At 44.0% G+C, this 17,130-nt stretch overlaps 1 protein-coding gene across 1 annotated transcript in view; it reads left to right on the top strand.

The window, feature by feature from the left end:
* ABCB10 (ATP binding cassette subfamily B member 10) overlaps positions 1–16,669 on the top strand; it is a 33,551-nt gene extending 16,882 nt beyond the window's left edge. Inside the window, exons 6-13 of the mRNA XM_065922331.1 lie at positions 808–943; positions 3,125–3,220; positions 4,354–4,563; positions 6,316–6,395; positions 7,527–7,707; positions 11,953–11,996; positions 14,021–14,055; positions 14,507–16,669. Coding sequence (XP_065778403.1) covers positions 808–943; positions 3,125–3,220; positions 4,354–4,563; positions 6,316–6,395; positions 7,527–7,707; positions 11,953–11,996; positions 14,021–14,055; positions 14,507–14,738 — 1,014 coding nt within the window. The 3' untranslated portion in view covers positions 14,739–16,669. The remainder of the gene's footprint in view (positions 1–807; positions 944–3,124; positions 3,221–4,353; positions 4,564–6,315; positions 6,396–7,526; positions 7,708–11,952; positions 11,997–14,020; positions 14,056–14,506) is intronic.
* The last annotated feature ends 461 nt before the right edge of the window (positions 16,670–17,130 follow it).

Below are 17,130 nucleotides of genomic sequence, written 5' to 3'. Positions count from 1 at the left end.
ATGTAGCTGGCGATCTGTCCTGTAGCACCAGGTCATTCTGGTGTAGGCAGTTTTAAACCCACTGAGGATTAGCCAAAATAACCTCAGTGTATTCAAGAAGGGGGTATAAGAAAGTTGACCACATTGATCACAAGGAGCTCAGGTAGGACATCGAGCTAGAAAATCACCATGATGGCAGAGTCACAATACTTTCAAAGTAGAAAGATGGTAGGGGTGATTCAATAGCGGCCGTAACTGAACAGACGGGAAGCCCTGAGGAGGCACACTTACAGAAACTGTGTACCTAATGCACATCAGAGCAGGTGAGCCCGGTATCTTATCTGCTTCCCCGTGCAGCCTGCCCAGCCCACCATGGTAGAACACATCGATTTCTTCCACTTAGGGGAGGGATCCTGAATATCATTTTTTTTTTCCTTTGCAAATTGATTAGATTGAGTAAAATAGGAATCTGATGGGTAGCTTAGTATCTAGGTTTCCATGTTTATGAGATTATTGCCTTCAATATTACAATATTTCAAAAATAATTTTGAGGGACTTAACCTGACTTTCCAGCAGTTAAGATTCCATGCTTCCATTGCAGGAGGCAGAGATTTGATCCCTGGTCAGAGAACTAAAATCCCATATGCTGTGCAGTACAGCCAAAAAAAAAAAAAAAAAGAATTTTAAAATTGAGACTAAAATGTAGTGTTTTGGAAGAATCTTGCTTGGTGGTTACGTGCATAAAGGGGGTCTGCACAGTGTGAGTGCTTTCTGCAAGGGGGCCTTTGGCTCTCACCTGACTTCTCACCTGTTTTCTTCTGTCCACAGACTGGGCTCTCTGGGAACCTGATCGTGCTCTCTGTCCTATACAAAGGCGGGCTGCTGATGGGCAGTGCCCACATGACAGTGGGAGAACTCTCCTCCTTCCTAATGTATGCTTTCTGGGTTGGAGTAAGCGTCGGAGGTATATAATTTAAATAGGCTTGGGGAATTAATGAAAAATCAGTTTATAGTTTCTGAAACGAAAACCTAACTTTTCCATTACTCCACCACTCACCAATTGACTAACTGCAAAAACATTTCCTAGAATGTTACACCAACCTGACTTTGAAGGACGGAATAAAGATGACTGCAATCCTCCCTGGGTTGAGAAGTGTTAGATTTTGCAGGCCCCCTCCCCCCATAGCTCACAGAGCACAGGGTCTCACTGGATCTGTTCCCAGCCAGCATGCAGGGCAACCTGTTCTCTTTCACTGTAGCATGGATGCTGGGGGGAAGGATGGTATGAACAGGCATGTGCAGGAACCCTCATCCTCTGATGGTGATGTTTTCATGATGGGCAGCTTGCTGGTGGGGAGAAGGCAGCCATGTTCAAAACTAGTGAACAATCCAAAATAGAAGTGGTAAAGTACACGAGACACAGTTGCTTGCTTTTGTAAAGTGCAAAAGCTCAGTGCCCAGCTTTCCTTGTCCCCCCCTGAGCGAAGGGAAGCAAGCTCCTTGGAGGCAGAATTGTGTGGAGTCTGCAAAGCCCCAACCAACCTGGAGCAAATGATTTCCTGCTTTTTGTTTTCCTTCCTTTCTTTGAAAACCGAGACGGAAAGGTTAGATCAACAGCTTCAAGTCTGGTTAAAGGAGCTCAGGTATCCCACAGGGTCACCTCAACTTTTTATTTTCAGGGTGCCAGAGTTTTCTCCTGGTTAAAGGAGAGGCTTTTCCTTAGACATCCGCAGGCAAGTAAGGATTTTTCTGGACTGAGAGTTCCAGAGATCCATTTAAAATAACATTTTAGCCCTGCTGGCTGGTCTTGAAGAAAAATCTGGTCCAGGATGTTTCTGGGTGCTGAGTGACTTGCAAGACAAGACCCATTCAGGATGCTGGCGCGATGACAGTATTGTTCCTTTCTTTCCATCCCTGGGGTTGGGTCTGACAGGCGGTAGGGTCACACATCGGGTGGTCATGTTTCCCGCTCTGAACAGATGTGCTGGCCGCCACCTTCCCTCTCTGTGACGTTTCTGTGCACGTTTCATACTTAGCCATCGTCAGCTTTCCTCCTGGCTCCCAGTCTTGTGCTCTCTGCCACATTTGACTTGATCTTTCTTAGAAGTTTATAATTTTAATGAACTTTAGCTTAACAATATATTCTTTCATGGAGTGTGCTTTTAATATACTTAAAAAGTCATCTCTGAACCCAAGGTCATGTAAGTTTTTCTCTTATGTTGTCTTCTAGGAGCTTTATAGTTTTGCATTTTATGTTTAGATCATTTTGAGTTAATTTGTGAAAGGTGTAAGGCTTGTGTCCCTATTTGTTATTTGCACACGGAAATCTAGTTGTTGCAGCACCATTTGTTGAAGTCTACCCTTTCTCCATTGAATTGCCTTTGCTCAACTTTTGAAGGTTGATTGACTATATTTATGTGGCTCTGTTTCTACCTGATGCATCCTTAATTTAACCTGAAGGTTTTAGTCCACTGTATCTTATACAAATATTCATATACCTGAGGATATTTGAATTGCATTTTTTCAGCACCCTTACTGAGGGAAAGTGTTACAAAGTATATGTTCTGGCAGTTGATGTGGACCAGTGGACTTGAGGTTTTAAATCATAGTTCAAAGGTGACTTTTAAGCAGAGGTTGTTAGTGTATCTAACATTGCCAAATTTCTTTTCAGTTTTCAGCCTAGTAATGTTTTATTTGTTGAGTTGGAAAGATGGGTTAATTTTGTGGATGTGCCTTTTAAATGAATGTTGGGGTACCTTGTATTCCTTTTTAATATGAGATAAACATTATATTTTATTTTTATTGCTAGACTTTTGACTAAGCAGACTTTTCTGTAACATTGTGATTTTAATTCAGTGGTTGACTAGTATGACTACATATATTTGTAAATCCCCTGATCAGACCAAAGCCTTATGAGAGATAATGAAATTGGAGGAGGAGAAGCTGAAGGGAAACAAGGGTATGAGACAGAGGGAATTCTGACAGATTCCCAGGAAGCTGCTTCAAACCCTTCAAACCCTGTTGTTTGAAAGTAGCAGATTTTATGTTAAAAGCAGGCTATTGTCACTGTCCCCAGAGGGCTGGGGGTGGCAGAGGGCCATTTATTGGCCGATGATGGATGTGCGCCTTTGCTTCTCATCCTCAGGTCTCAGCTCCTTCTACTCAGAGCTAATGAAGGGACTGGGTGCTGGAAGCCGCCTCTGGGAGCTCCTCGAGAGAGAACCTGAGCTTCCTTTTAATGGTGGGTCTGAACTGGGTTTACTTTTCTTTGCTGGGATTGAACATGTGTGGTTTAGGACAGTGAGACCAGCTTCGTGCCCTACCTGGGAAGGATGAGCACGAACTAGACCCTGTCTTTACCACGACAGGGAGGGACGGGGCCATCGGAGGGTGGGGCCATCGGAGGGTGGGCTGTGAGGACAGATTGCTGTTGGGTGCTGCTGGGGGGGCCCCAGGGCATCCCTGGAGGTGGGGGGCCTGACCACAGAGTGCACACACCGTTTCCCTCCCTGAGCTGATGTGTTACCACACACGGCAGGAGGAAGTGCGTGCCGCTCAGGAGTGCAGACTGGAAGGGCCTGGCCAGGGACCAGAACTGTCTTCCTTCGTGATTTTGACATTTGGGGCGGGGAGGAAAGGAAGAGGGTTCATGCATAGGAAAGCCTCTGAGTTGCTTGGCTTTGGGGATGGGGTGGAGGATGCTGAGGCTAATTGGCTTTGAACCATCTCCTTCATGAGCTGCTTCACTAGAAGCCAGTGTTTGAGGCAGCTGTGGCCTGGGCCCAGCAGGCAGGCTCAGTGGAAGAAGCAGCGATCACTGTCAGCTACTCACTGGCCCCAGGGCAATAGTGAATGCCAGCATTCTCCACTGTGATAGACGCAGGAATGAGCCCGACTGGGAGAGATGGAGCCACTTCTCCCAGTCAATAGCAAGGTCATCCCGGGAAGGAACCGACCTCTGACCCCCTCGAGCTCTGGGGCTGTTGTGCAGTGCCTGCCTGTTCATCATGCTCTTAAAACAACTCTTTAGAGAAGGTGAGATAAACCCTGGATGGGGGGCCTGCAGAGGCAGCCCACAGGGAGAAGGCCACTGGACTCGGCCCGCAGCTCTTGGGCCGGAAGCTCCATCAGCTGCTGCTCGATCAGTAGGACTAGGATGCGGTTTTGGCCTCTGCGGCCGCGAGGCTCCAGCACAGCGGCAGGCGTGCAGTGCCCTGGTGCAGAGCAGGCTGGGGGCGCGGGACTCGGCTGCCTCCCGATGCCTGAGAAGAGCTCGCTGTGCTGGGCCGAGGTGCGGTCAGGTCGGTGGGGCCTGGGCTCAGCTGTGCTCATGTGCTTGGCGTTGAGTGATTCGTGTCCTGTCTTACCTTGCAGAGGGGGCTGTTTTGAATGAGAAAAACTTCCAGGGTGCTTTGGAGTTCAAGAACGTGCATTTCGCCTATCCAGCTCGCCCAGAGGTGCCCATATTCCAGGATTTCAGCCTTTCCATCCCATCAGGATCCGTCACAGCACTGGTTGGCCCAAGTGGTGCTGGCAAATCCACAGTGATTTCCCTCCTGCTGAGATTGTATGACCCTGGCTCTGGTGAGTGGTTCAGCGTGTTGTGGGACAGGGGCCTCTCTTGAGCTCTTCTACTCCTGAGCCCTGGGAGAGGGTCCGAGTGTGCAGAGGCCATGCACTGTGTGAGTTCTGAGCGCCAGAGGGTGTGTTCCCAGGGAGGAAGCCCCTTAAACAGCGGTGTCACTTTTCGGGCTGTGCGCTCACCCAGAAGGCCTGTCGGGCATCGTACCCTTTGTGTCAGCTCCTCGTCTCCTGTGCAGCGTCCCGTGCACCCGGAGAGGGGAGCAGAAAGGGGCCTCTGTGCGGCGCCGCTGACTGCACGTGGAGAGCGTGTGCCCGCGCCGTCCGAGCTGCGCAGGCGCCTGAGGGTCCTCCCGCCGGGCGCCGGCCTGCGGGCCGGGCACGTGGGCGTCAGTGGCCCCTCCCGTGCTGCTCCTGAGGCTCTCTTCAAGTAGTAGATATTTTCTCATTTCGGTTTGTGTTTCTAACTGGATTATAGCATTTTATAGAGCAAACAACACATTCTGTTACTTACTTATTGTCTTTTTAAAACTGAGATATAATTGACATTTAACAGTTTCAGGTGTACAACATAATGATTCACTATGTGTATATATTGTGAAGTGATGAATATATTGTGAAATGATCACACAGTCATTAGTGTGTCAAGTTAACATCCCTCACCACACATAGTTGATATCCTTCTTTGTATCAGAGTCTAGAGAAGATATTCTGTATGTGTTGGGTTTTTTTTTTTGGATTAAGGAAACGTCTTTTCTCCACAAGAAAAAGATCATTGGTATAAAATAAAATAAAAAATGGGTTTATTTAGTTTTGGTCATGTGATTTGTGGGATTTTAGTTCCCCGACCAGGGATCGAACCTGGGCCCTCAGCAGTGAGAGATTGGAGTCCTAACTGCTGGACCACCAGGGAATTCCCTAAAATCATGAATTTAAAGAGTAGGTCTTATAGTCTTTTTGGTTAGAACACTGTGAGAGCTGGTCGTGTGCCAGGGAATGATCTCATGTGCAAAACCACCAAGTGTGTTAAAGTGGATATCACTACACTGTCTGCCTCTGGAATCACTGCCTGGACTTACCTTCTACTTGCTATAAAATTCTGAGCTTAGGAAAATCCTAGTGAGAGGGATGTAAAACACTGAGTCTCTGGTTTCTTCATCACAGTGAATAGATCAGGGAGAAAAGCAACTGCACTTATATTCCTGCCTTGTGGAGCCTGTACAGAGCACTTATGCTTTCTTAGTCAATACCTCAGATTTTTTGTAGGTGTTTGAAATTTTATTTTTGGCTTGTATAGTGTCATATAGCTAACTGAGAAAGAATAGAATTTCTTGTGTTGGTCACTGTCATCGTAATCAGGAGCCATGATTTCGTTCCCTCAGGGTGTAAAGGTAAATTCTGTTAGCTGAGGTCAAAGAATTACATCTGACATTGAAACTCTCTGCCATCCTGTCAGTCAGATAGCAGACTCTTCTACATCTGTGTTGACACAGGAAGGAAGACAAGCTGGAGGGATGAGCTAGGTGGGCTGGTCATCTAGTCATCACAGGTAGAGAGTAGGTGCAGATGATCCAGAAAAGTCCCTTCCAGCTCTGAAAGTCACTAAAACCCATTGGTTTTAGATTTGTTTGGAGATTTTGAGTATCTAATCTTTAAAAAACTGAGTCTGGAGTTTTCCCGCCAGATCCCATCTGTGTTTCTGTCAGTCACTGCCCCCATGGCACCCACTGACCTCTTTCCCTTCTTCCCTGCAAGGAACAATCAGCCTGGATGGCCACGACATCCGTCAGCTAAACCCAGTCTGGTTGAGATCCAAGATTGGGACAGTGAGTCAGGTAAGAGGAGAGGGATCCATTTTTATTACATTTTCTTTTAAAATTGATTTTGTCATTTGCTTTTCTCTTGGTCTTGGACCTTTCAAAAGAAAAGGAATGGATGTTTTTCAGATGTAGTAAACTAACCTCATCGGGCAGATTGTTTAGGTTTGTAGTGCTGTTTCCTGAAGACCTTAGAAACTTTAACCACTTGAAGCATTATCTTTTTCCAAAGGTGGACACTGTCATTACTTGTAATGCTGGTAGTCCAGAAGATTGGGGAGAAAAAGATACAGCTTTTTAGCTTCTTTTGATTCTTTCTCAGTTCTCATGTTCATTAGTAGCCGGTCTACTGTTTTGCCAGGGTTTCAGAGATAAGCGAGCAAAGACTATGCCAAGAGCCAGGTCCCCTTGCAAAAGGTAGAGGATTTCAAGAACAGTAATATGGTCTCTTTGATGAAGCTGTTTTCACAAGACCACTTAGTGCAGGGGAATTTTGACAAGCTTTTTATATTTTTATTACCAAGCTTTGTGCACAACAGACAAACCCAAGCCTTCCCCCACTCCTGGGCCTCTCCCTCCAGTGAACCCCCCCTCAGCCCCACTCCTCGGGGGACGGGTCAGGGACAGTGATGGGCTTGGCTCGGGAGTGCTAGGGTAACAGCGGTGCCATTTCCTCATTAAGGGTAGAGCAAGAAGCTGGGAGTTTATTAGCTGTTTAGGACAATTCCACAGAACAGTTCTGTGCAAATGCCACTTTCCCATCTGCTTTGTGTTTCAAGAAGTGACAGAAAGAGATGGACTCTCCCTTCGTCCTTGGAAGGCAGGCAGCTGGAGAACGCAGACGGGGCCGAGGTCTTCCTCGGGAAAGGGGACTTGAATTTACAGAGCATCTGCTACATTCAGGGTGAGGGCAGGATCCTGCAATGGTGATCTTCAGATGGTAAAGTCAGTCCTGCTCGTGCTAACATGTGAATCGTTTAGTCACTGTGGGGTAAATTGATGGAAAATGAGAAAATAGAACCCCTGCCCCCAAAAAACCCAGTATATATTCTCTGGGAAAAGTTCTTAGATGTAAATATTGTACTAAGCTCCACTGTATTACTGACCTTTTAAAATTTTCAATAAGTATGTTTTGTTTCCAATGTGTAGGAGCCAATTTTGTTTTCTTGCTCAATTGCGGAGAACATTGCATATGGTGCAGACGACCCCGCCTCAGTGACCGCTGCGCAGATAGAGCAGGCAGCTGCTGTAGCCAATGCAGCTGCTTTCATCCAAAATTTCCCTCAAGGATTCAACACTGTGGTCGGAGAAAAGGGCGTTCTCCTCTCAGGTGCGTTTTTGTTACTCTTCGTCGCAAAACGTCTCTGCTCCAAAAAACTCTCCAAACATTTCCTATCACACTGTTGTTTTTTAATTAGGCTTTTGTCATTAGAGTTTATGAAATTAACATTTTTGTTTTCTCAGATCTCTTTTGTATGTGACAATTCCCCAATTCCCTTCACTTTCTCCCCAAAGGTGTTTTTCCAGGCTCCCACTGGAGGTCCCACTGGGTAGTATTCAGCCACAGCCTCTTTTTCTCATCTGAGAATAGATGTTTTACAATTCAAGATCCTTGAAAGTAAGACAGACACTGGATGGCAGGATGACTTGTCCTGGGAGGCAGAGACTGAGCCAGAGGAGATGTGCAGCTGGAGGAGATTGTGTGTAGACCCAGGACTGACAAGCTTTTCTATAAAAGACCAGAGAGTAGATGATTTAGCTTTGTAGGCTACATGTGGTCTCTGTCACAGAGTCATCTTTTTTTTTTTTTAAACAACTCTTTTCAAATGTAATAACCACAGAGAGGCTCTGGTCCAGACCTGACCCAGGCAGAGCCCGTCATGTCCTGTTCTGGACAGTGGGGGCTCACGGGCCTGTCGCACCACTGGGATTCCAGTGCTGGGACTCCCTGCGATGTCAGCTCAGGCAGCGAGTCAGATCACATTATGGGGGTCGAGTTACAGGAGGGAAAGAGAAACAGTTCTGTTGCTTTCAAGTGCAAAAGTGGGACCAATGAATAGAGAAGTAAGTTTAGTTCAGTCACTCAATCATGTCCTACTCTTTGCAGACCCATGGACTGCAGCCCTCCAGGCTTCCCTGTCCATCACCAACTCCCAGAGCTTGCCCAAACTCACATCCATAGAGTCGGTGATGCCATCCAACCATTTCATCCTCTGTCGACCCCTTCTCCTCCTGCCTTCAATCTTTCCCAGCATCAGGGTCTTTTCCAATGAGTCAGCTCTTCACATCAGGTGGCCAAAGTATTGGAGTTTCAGCTTCAGCATCAGTCCTTCCAGTGAACACCCAGGACTGATTTCCTTTAGGATGGACTAGTTGGCTCTCCTTGCAGTCCAGGGACCTCTCAAGAGTCTTCTCCAACACCACAGTTCAAAAGCAGCAATTCTTTGGTGCTCAGCTTTCTTTATGGTCCAACTCTCACATCCATATATGACTTCTGGAAGAACCATAGCTTTGACTAGATGGACCTTTGTTGGCAAAGAAATGTCTCTGCTTTTTAGTATGCTGTCTAGGTTGGTCATAGCTTTTCTTCCAAGGAGCAAGCATCTTTTCATCTTTTCATGGCTGCAGTCACCATCTTCAGTGATTTTGGAGCCCACCCCAAAAAAATAGAGAAGTAAAATTTTGGTTAAACACAATTCTGTTTTGTTTTTATTACAAATATTGAGAGGTGCTTCCTTTCATGATGATCTTTGTCACTGGACCTGCACGAGCAGGGGAGGGAGGCCTCCATGTCAGAGTGAAGGCTGGCGCAGGAATCCTTTCCAACACTAAACTTTCTGCTTAAACTTAGGCTACAGATAGTTTAACACAAAAATGTTTTAAGATTGTTGTGTATGATTTGTTAAAACTACAGGCAGTAGATGAAAACCTGCTTTTGATGGATGGGGTACGTTACGGCCTAGCACTGTTCCTGCGTCTCTGGGACAGCGTGTTCTCGGGCAGGATGCTGGGAGCTGACAGGGATGGAGGTACAGAGCTGGGGGTGCCTGTGATCGGCCCAGCGGTGTATCACCTGCTCCCTGGGGACAGAGTCTGTGTGTCTTCCCTTCACCAGGATTCCCAGGCTCTGTCTCCCAGTGAAGGAACCAAAGGTTTCAGTCCACTGTGGAGGAAGGGGTGGGCTTCTAGCTGCAGACACCCATGTGCTCACTGGCACCTGGGATTTTCAGAGGTGACTAAAGCCCTCACTGGCCACTCTGCCCACCCACACTGAGCATTCGGACCCCCACCAACCAGAGAGGTTCAGATAGAAAGGGTTTTTCCTCCCTCCCTCGTTGTGAGGATGGGATTGCCTGGTTGAGGGAGGCTTTCAGCAGTACCATTCATTTCACTTTAAATGATTAACTTCTTTTAGATGAAATAAGAAGTATGTTCAGCCAATACAGTTAATTACCGAGGACGGAACTGAGTTTTCTCACATGATGAGCTAAGTTAGAAGGAGCGAGTTGTGTCTTGCTGTGAGACTCCATCAACTTTGAGTTAGGCTAGTGGCCCTGGAGGAGAGCAGAGGGCCAGTGGGACAGAGTTGAGGAGAGGAGTTAGCACTTCCTGTCCTTCTGCATTTCCCCTACGCATCCCACCCCCTTTTTTAGTAGAGTTAGAGCTGACAAGCATGGCAGGAGGGGGTTAGAGTAGCTGCTGTCTCTGCCGCCCCCAGTCGCACGCATGCAAGTTGTTCCCCAGGTGGGAAAGAGAACCAGCTGAGCGTGGACGCACAGTCACGCTCCGGGTGGACAGGAGCATCACCATTCCAGCTGCCTTCGCTCTCATCAGTTCACGCCCTGCCCTGAACCCCAGCTCCCCTGAGTTTCCTTTGCCTTTCCTCCTACAAGAGACACTCTGCTGGGGGAGGGGGAGCAAACGTGTGGTGATGAGCACAGCCCGTGCACAGTTCAGCAACACGTGAGCCGCGAACTTCCAGATGTTCGGACTGGATTTAGTAAAGGCGGAGGAACCAGAGATCAAATTGCCAACATCCGCTGGATCATCGAAAAGGCAAGAAAGTTCCAGAAAAACATCTATTTCTGCTTTATTGACTACGCCGAAGCCTTTGACTGCGTGGATCACAGTAAACTGTGGAAAATTCTGAAAGAGATGGGAATACCAGACCACCTGACCTGCCTCTTGAGAAACCTGTATGCAGGTCAGGAAGCAACAGTTAGAACTGGACATGGAACAACAGACTGGTTCCAAATAGGAAAAGGAGTACGTCAAAGCTGTATATTGTCACCCTGCTTATTTAACTTATATGCAGAGTACATCGTGAGAAACACTGGGCTGGAAGAAGCACAAGCTGGAATCAAGATTACCGGGAGAAATATCAATAACCTCAGTATGCAGATGACAACACCCTTATGGCAGAAAGTGAAGAGGAACTAAAAAACCTCTTGATGAAAGTGAAAGAGGAGAGTGAAAAAGTTGGCTTAAAGCTCAACATTTAGAAAACTAAGATCATGGCATCTGGTCCCATAACCTCATGGGAAACAGATAGGGAAACAGTGGAAACAGTGTCAGGCTTTATTTTTTGGGCTCCAAAATCACTGCAGATGGTGATTGTAGCCATGAAATTAAAAGATGCTTACTCCTTGGAAGGAAAGTTATGACTAACCTAGACAGCATATTAAAAAGCAGAAACATTACTTTGACAACCGAGGTCCGTCTAGTCAAGGCTATGGTTTTTCCAGTAGTCATGTATGGATGTGAGAGTTGGACTGTGAAGAAAGCTGAGTGCTGAGAAATTGATGCTTTTGAACTGTGGTGTTGGAGATGACTCTTGAGAGTCCCTTGGACTGCAAGGAGATCCAACCAGTCCATCCTGAAGGATATCAGTCCTGGGTGTTCATTGGAAGGACTGATGCTGAAGCTGAAACTCCAATATTTTGGCCACCTGATGTGAAGAGTTGATTCATTGGAAAAGACCCTGATGCTGGGAAAGATTGAGGGCAGGAGGAGAAGGGGACGACAGAGGATAAGAGGGTTGGATGGCATCACCGACTCAGTGGACATGAGTTTGGGTGGACTCCAGGAGTTGGTGATGGACAGGGAGGCCTGGTATGCTGTGGTTCATGGGGTTGCTAAGAGTTGGACACGACTGAACGACTGAACTGAACTGAATGCATGGTCAGACCTCGGCAGTGCACTGACCAGCTGTGAGGCCGCCTACAGGGTATTCGTGGCACAATCTTTCATCTGTGAAAAGGGAATCATTATAGAATCTACTTCACAGGCTTGTTGTTGAGATGAAATGAAATAATATGTGTAATGCATTTAGGAAATACCTGGTACATAGGAATTCCTCAGTGTTAGCCATGATAATAATTCTTATTATTAATCTCTAGAGTGATGAGGAAATAATATATTTCAAAGATACGTTTCTATTCTCTCATCTATCTCAACTTGACCAACTGGGAGAAGCTACCTTCAGATTGCCATATGGCGTATCAGTAAAGCCTATTACCAAGAATTTTTGTTAAGACGTTCAATTTAAAATATATACATATATTGTCATTGTCAGGTGGGCAGAAACAGCGAATTGCAATTGCCCGTGCTCTGCTTAAGGTAAGGCTGAAGCCACTTGACTGGGGGTTTTTGGCATTGTTCTTAACCAGGGACCTTGTAATTAGTAATGTACAATTTTTCTCCTTCTTTCTTTTTGGAGGAGGTGGGTAGGTATATTGTTGACAGCTCTGGTGAAAGATGAGTTGGGAATTCCACTGACTGTGTTCAAATTTAAGAAGTATTTCTTGGGGATTGGGAGCCCAGTACAGTGCTGGGATTATCAGAGGGAGAAAAGCTTAACACACAGACCTCCCGCCAAGTAGCTTACTGAGTACTAAAGAAAAAAGGATGTCTGTATGTGTGTAACTGAGTCGCTTGGCTATACAGCAGAGGTTTGCACGATACTGTGAATCAACTGTACTTCAATATAAAAAGTAATAAAATTAAAGAAACATGCAGTCTCTAACTGGAGAAACAGTAACTATATCAAAATACCAAAACAGTACAAGTATACTTACTTGTATAGTATTTAATAACCTGCTCAACTGAATGGTGGGCTTCCCTGGTGGCTCAGGGGTAAACAACCCGCCTGCCAATGCAGAAGATGCACGAGATGCAGGTTCAATCCCTGGGTCGGAAAGATCCCCTGGAGGAGGAAGTGGTAACCCACTCCAGTATTCTTGTCTGGAGAATCACATGGACAGAGCAGCCTGGTGGGCTACAGTCCATGGGGTCACAAAGGACAGGACGGAGAATGAGCACAACAAACTGAATGGTACAGACTTGAAATGCTTACACAAGACTCCTAAGAGGAAACGGAAAAGCTGAAGTTCATAGGCATTGCATATTTTAGGAAATGATGGCCTTCTCCTTTGTTAGATAAGTACTCTCCTCAGATTTAAAGGTGATTAAAAAAAAAACCAGCTTTACTGAAGCATGATTTGCATATCATAAAATTGAGCAGTTTTAAATGTACTTTTCAGTGACTTTTAGTATATTTACAGAGTTGTGCAACCATCATAATCCAGTTTTAGAACATTTCCATCACCTTGATATACCTGAGCAACCTTTCTGCATTCCCAGCCCCACATCCCAATAATCTACTTTGACTTTGTCTAGATTTGCCTTTCTGGACATTTCAGGTAAATGAAAGCAGACAGTGGTTTTCTGCTTGTAGCCTCCTTTCCTAGTAGAGCTTCTAAGATTCCTCCATGTTGTAGCCATATCAGTACTTTATTCCTTTCCAGTCCTTCGTATGGACAGACCACAATTTGTCTATCACTCATAGGTTAATGAACACTTGAGTTATTTCTGGTTTAGGGCTGTTAGAAATAGCACTGCTCTGAATGGTGTACAAGTTTGTGTGTGGTTATGTTTTCATTTCTTGTGGATAGATTCCTAGGCAAGACTAGAATTTATCTGTTATATACATTGGCTGACTCTTCTTTCTTTTCAGTTTTGTGTGTACTGCTCCCAACTAAACTCCAAGCGGACCCTGAGAGTTAGACTATCTGACTCACTTTAGAGCCCCATCTAATACTTTTAGGTGTTTCACCTGCAGAATAAAGCTGCACTATAAACATCCAGTTCATTGATCACTGTGATAATGGTTTAAAGTCATCTCTAACTCTTCCATTTATGAGCTCATCTCAAGCACAATATGAACCATTTTTCATCCTTTGTGGATGCTTTATTGTGGTAGAATTCACACACTATATAGTTCACCCATGAACAGCATATAGTTCAGTGTTTGTGTATTCAGAGTTGTTCATCCATCACTGTAATCAATTTTAGAACCTTTTCTTCATCACCAAAATAACATTCACACATACCCACACACCTTGTTTCCCCATTTACCTCAACCCCAGGTGACCACACATCTGCCCCTACAGATGTGCCTGTTCTGGACATTTCCTGTAAATGGAATCATAGACTTTTATGTCCAGCTCCTTTCATTAGGGTGTTTTCAGGGGTCATCCATGTTGTATCATGTATCAATGCTTTATTTCTTTTTATTTCTGAGAGTTCTTTTTTTCTAATAAAATTATATCTTTCTTATCTTTTTAATGTTTTTCCTTCTTCAGAATCCCAAAATTCTTCTCCTAGATGAAGCAACCAGGTGAGGATATCTTAATGTGTAATTATATTAAATCAAATTCTTTCTTTTTCACAAACTTACTCTTCTGTATTTTAAGTGACGTGGCCGAGAACACCTTACACTTTAAAGGGATGGGATATGAATTAATCATGACAGTTGGGAGACAGGATGAATTGTGAGTTGAGGGTTCTAGGTCCAATTCAGACCTTTGTGATGAATCCCTCATCACTTATCAGCAGATATGAAAAATCCTTTTTAACTTACATGGCAGTTCTCTGGAGATCAAGGGTTCAGAGCTTCTTTTTTTGATAGTCACTTTATAAAATTTAGATAGTTGGCCCAGGGAGTTGCAGTCTTGACTATAGCAGGGGTCAGCTGCTTACAAGGGGCTCGTGTGTGTGCGCCAGGAAACGCATTGTGTGAACAGTATGCATGGCGCTGATGCCGCCTTCCTGTGGGCTCTTCTGTTTAGCGCACTGGATGCTGAGAACGAGCACCTCGTACAGCAAGCCCTGGACCGACTGATGGAAGGAAGGACAGTGTTCATCATTGCCCACCGTCTGTCCACGATTAAGAACGCCAACATGGTAGCTGTCCTTGACAGGGGGAGAATCATTGAGTGTGGGAAACATGAAGAGCTGCTTTTGAAACCAGATGGGATGTACAGGAAGTTAATGAACAAACAGAGTTTTGTTTCAGCATAAAGAAGCGATTACTGGGAAACTTAATATGAGAGGTTTTAAAGCAAAGCTGCACTGCGCGGGGGAAAAAAAACTCAGACTGTATGAAATCTGTAAATCAGACTTCAAGTCATTTGAAATCTGCCTATTTTTTCCAAAGTTTGTAAAATAGTTTTGAGATGAATCTGTTCTGAAGACCTTTTTATTCAGAATTTTAATAATTATAACTTTCTAAATGGTCTAGAGCACTGATGTTATTTTCAGGTTTTGTATTTTCTTTTATCTTAGAATATTTTGATTAATAGAGCATGGCACCTCATTTTCTTTTATCTGCTGTTATAAACTGAAGTTATTGTCATACGACAACTTTTAAAAGGGAATTATAAATAAAAAGCCTAATTATTTTAGGCCAGTTCACCAATCACTGTGTAATCTCTTGGTAGTACTCTACCTACTTTGGGTCTCATCTTACCAGGTAGCATGATAGACGGTGAAAAATCTAACCCTTTATTTTATCCTGCTAATCTCATAAAGCAACCTATATGTATATTGTTCAGTTGCTAAGTCGTGTCCTACTCTTTGCAACCCCATGAACTTCAGCACGCCAGGCTTCCCTGTCTTTCACCATCTCCTGGAGCTTGCTCAAACTCACGTCCATTGAGTCAGTGATGCCGTCCATCTCATCCTCTGTTGTCCCCTTCTCCTCTTGCCCTCTATCTTTCTCTGCATCAGGGTCTTTTCCAATAAGTTGCCTGTTCGCATCAGGTGACCAAAGTATTGGAGCTTCAGCTTCAGCTCTAGTCCTTCCGATGAATATTCAGGGTTGATTTCTTTTAGGAAATACATATATATACAGAAATACGTAATGTCACATGGCCAGGAGGGGTCATTTATATTTCCTGTCTCCTCTGTCTTCAAAGGGATGAAAGTATAGCAATCTGTGTTCTTTTGGGCTGAGACTGTGTTTGCCTGTGTGCAGTTTTTCACGGTTTTGGCACCTGAGAGCCTGATGAATTTTAAAAACGGAAGAAGCCCCATCCTTTGAATATGAGAACTTCTGTTTTCATTATTTGTGTATTTGGGAAGTGAGGCATGAACTACCAGGTGTTATCAAAAAAGATGTAATTTTACACTTAGGTTGTCTGTAAGCATGTATCTTAAAAATTATCTTTTAAGAGTTTATCATTCCTAGTCAACTTTTACAGTGTTTTTTCAGTTAAATAGTTATGAAATTTCATTCAATGAGGCTAAATTCAAAAATTATTAATATAGCTGTAATTTAAATCTTAAAACATTTGAAGGAAGCTTATACATTCTATAAAATGTCAAGAAACCTTAAGAGCTTGTCACCCTCTGAAAAGAGTATATAATTAACCATCTTTCTTCTATTTGTTGTTATAGTTAAAGCTAAACTTCTCAAAAATTCTTCAAGCAATGTTTTGAGCATTGGTTTGGATTTGTTGTATTCATATCTGCACTATTAAGTTGCCGTTCCCTCAAGAAAAAGTACTTTTTCTGTAATGATAATGTCAGAACCTAAGAAGTAACAATGTTGATATGACTAAAAAGGAAGTCTTCTCAGGTCCTAAGTATGGTGATTAGCTTCTTGATTATACTGGAAGAAACCACTATTTCATGATGAGCATGGAGTATTACATTTTATTCTACATAAGGGAATTCATTAATGAATTCAATGAATAAATGAACTCTGTTCTTTGAATTTAAACAGTACATCTGTGACAATCATTTTTAACAAGTTTACTCATATTCTTCATGGTTTACTACTGTGGTGGTGTTCTGAAAAAGCAGACAAAACACAATTACAAGGTTGAATCTAAAGGAAATATCTTTGTGCCACAGAAGTATTTACAAAATTGAATGTAATCATTATATTTTATTTTCTAATACAAGGTATTCCCTTTTATATTATGGATTAAAATTTATAGTGAACTTTATCTGTGTTTGTCATTTCTTGTAAAACTTTTTACTACATTGTTTCTTACTATAATTTATAAAGATTCAAGACTAAAAAAACATTACAAACATAGGAAAGTGGGAGTAATTATATGTTCCATTCCTTTCATTCTAATCTGTTTTAAAAATTTTGCTTACTTATTTTTGGCTGTGCTGGGCTTCCGTCGCTATGCAATGGCTTTCTGTAGTTGCACCTAGTGGGGCGGCTACTCTCTGGTCTGGTTTTGGGGCTTCTCACGGGCTGACCCTGTGGGCTCAGCAGTTGTGGTACACGGGCTTAGCTGCCCCTTGGTATGTGGGATCTTCCCAGACCAGAGATCGAAAGTGTCCTCTGCATTCACAAGCAGATTCTTACCCACTGCACCACCAGAGAAGCCCCTAATCTAAGGCTTTTAATGTGCTCACTTGTTATTTACAAACATTGTTCAGTTGCTTCAGCACA

This window comes from Muntiacus reevesi, chromosome 2 (genome assembly GCF_963930625.1).
Source record: "Muntiacus reevesi chromosome 2, mMunRee1.1, whole genome shotgun sequence".
Taxonomy (NCBI): Eukaryota; Metazoa; Chordata; class Mammalia; order Artiodactyla; family Cervidae; genus Muntiacus; species Muntiacus reevesi.
This window is presented reverse-complemented; position numbering and strand designations above follow the sequence as displayed.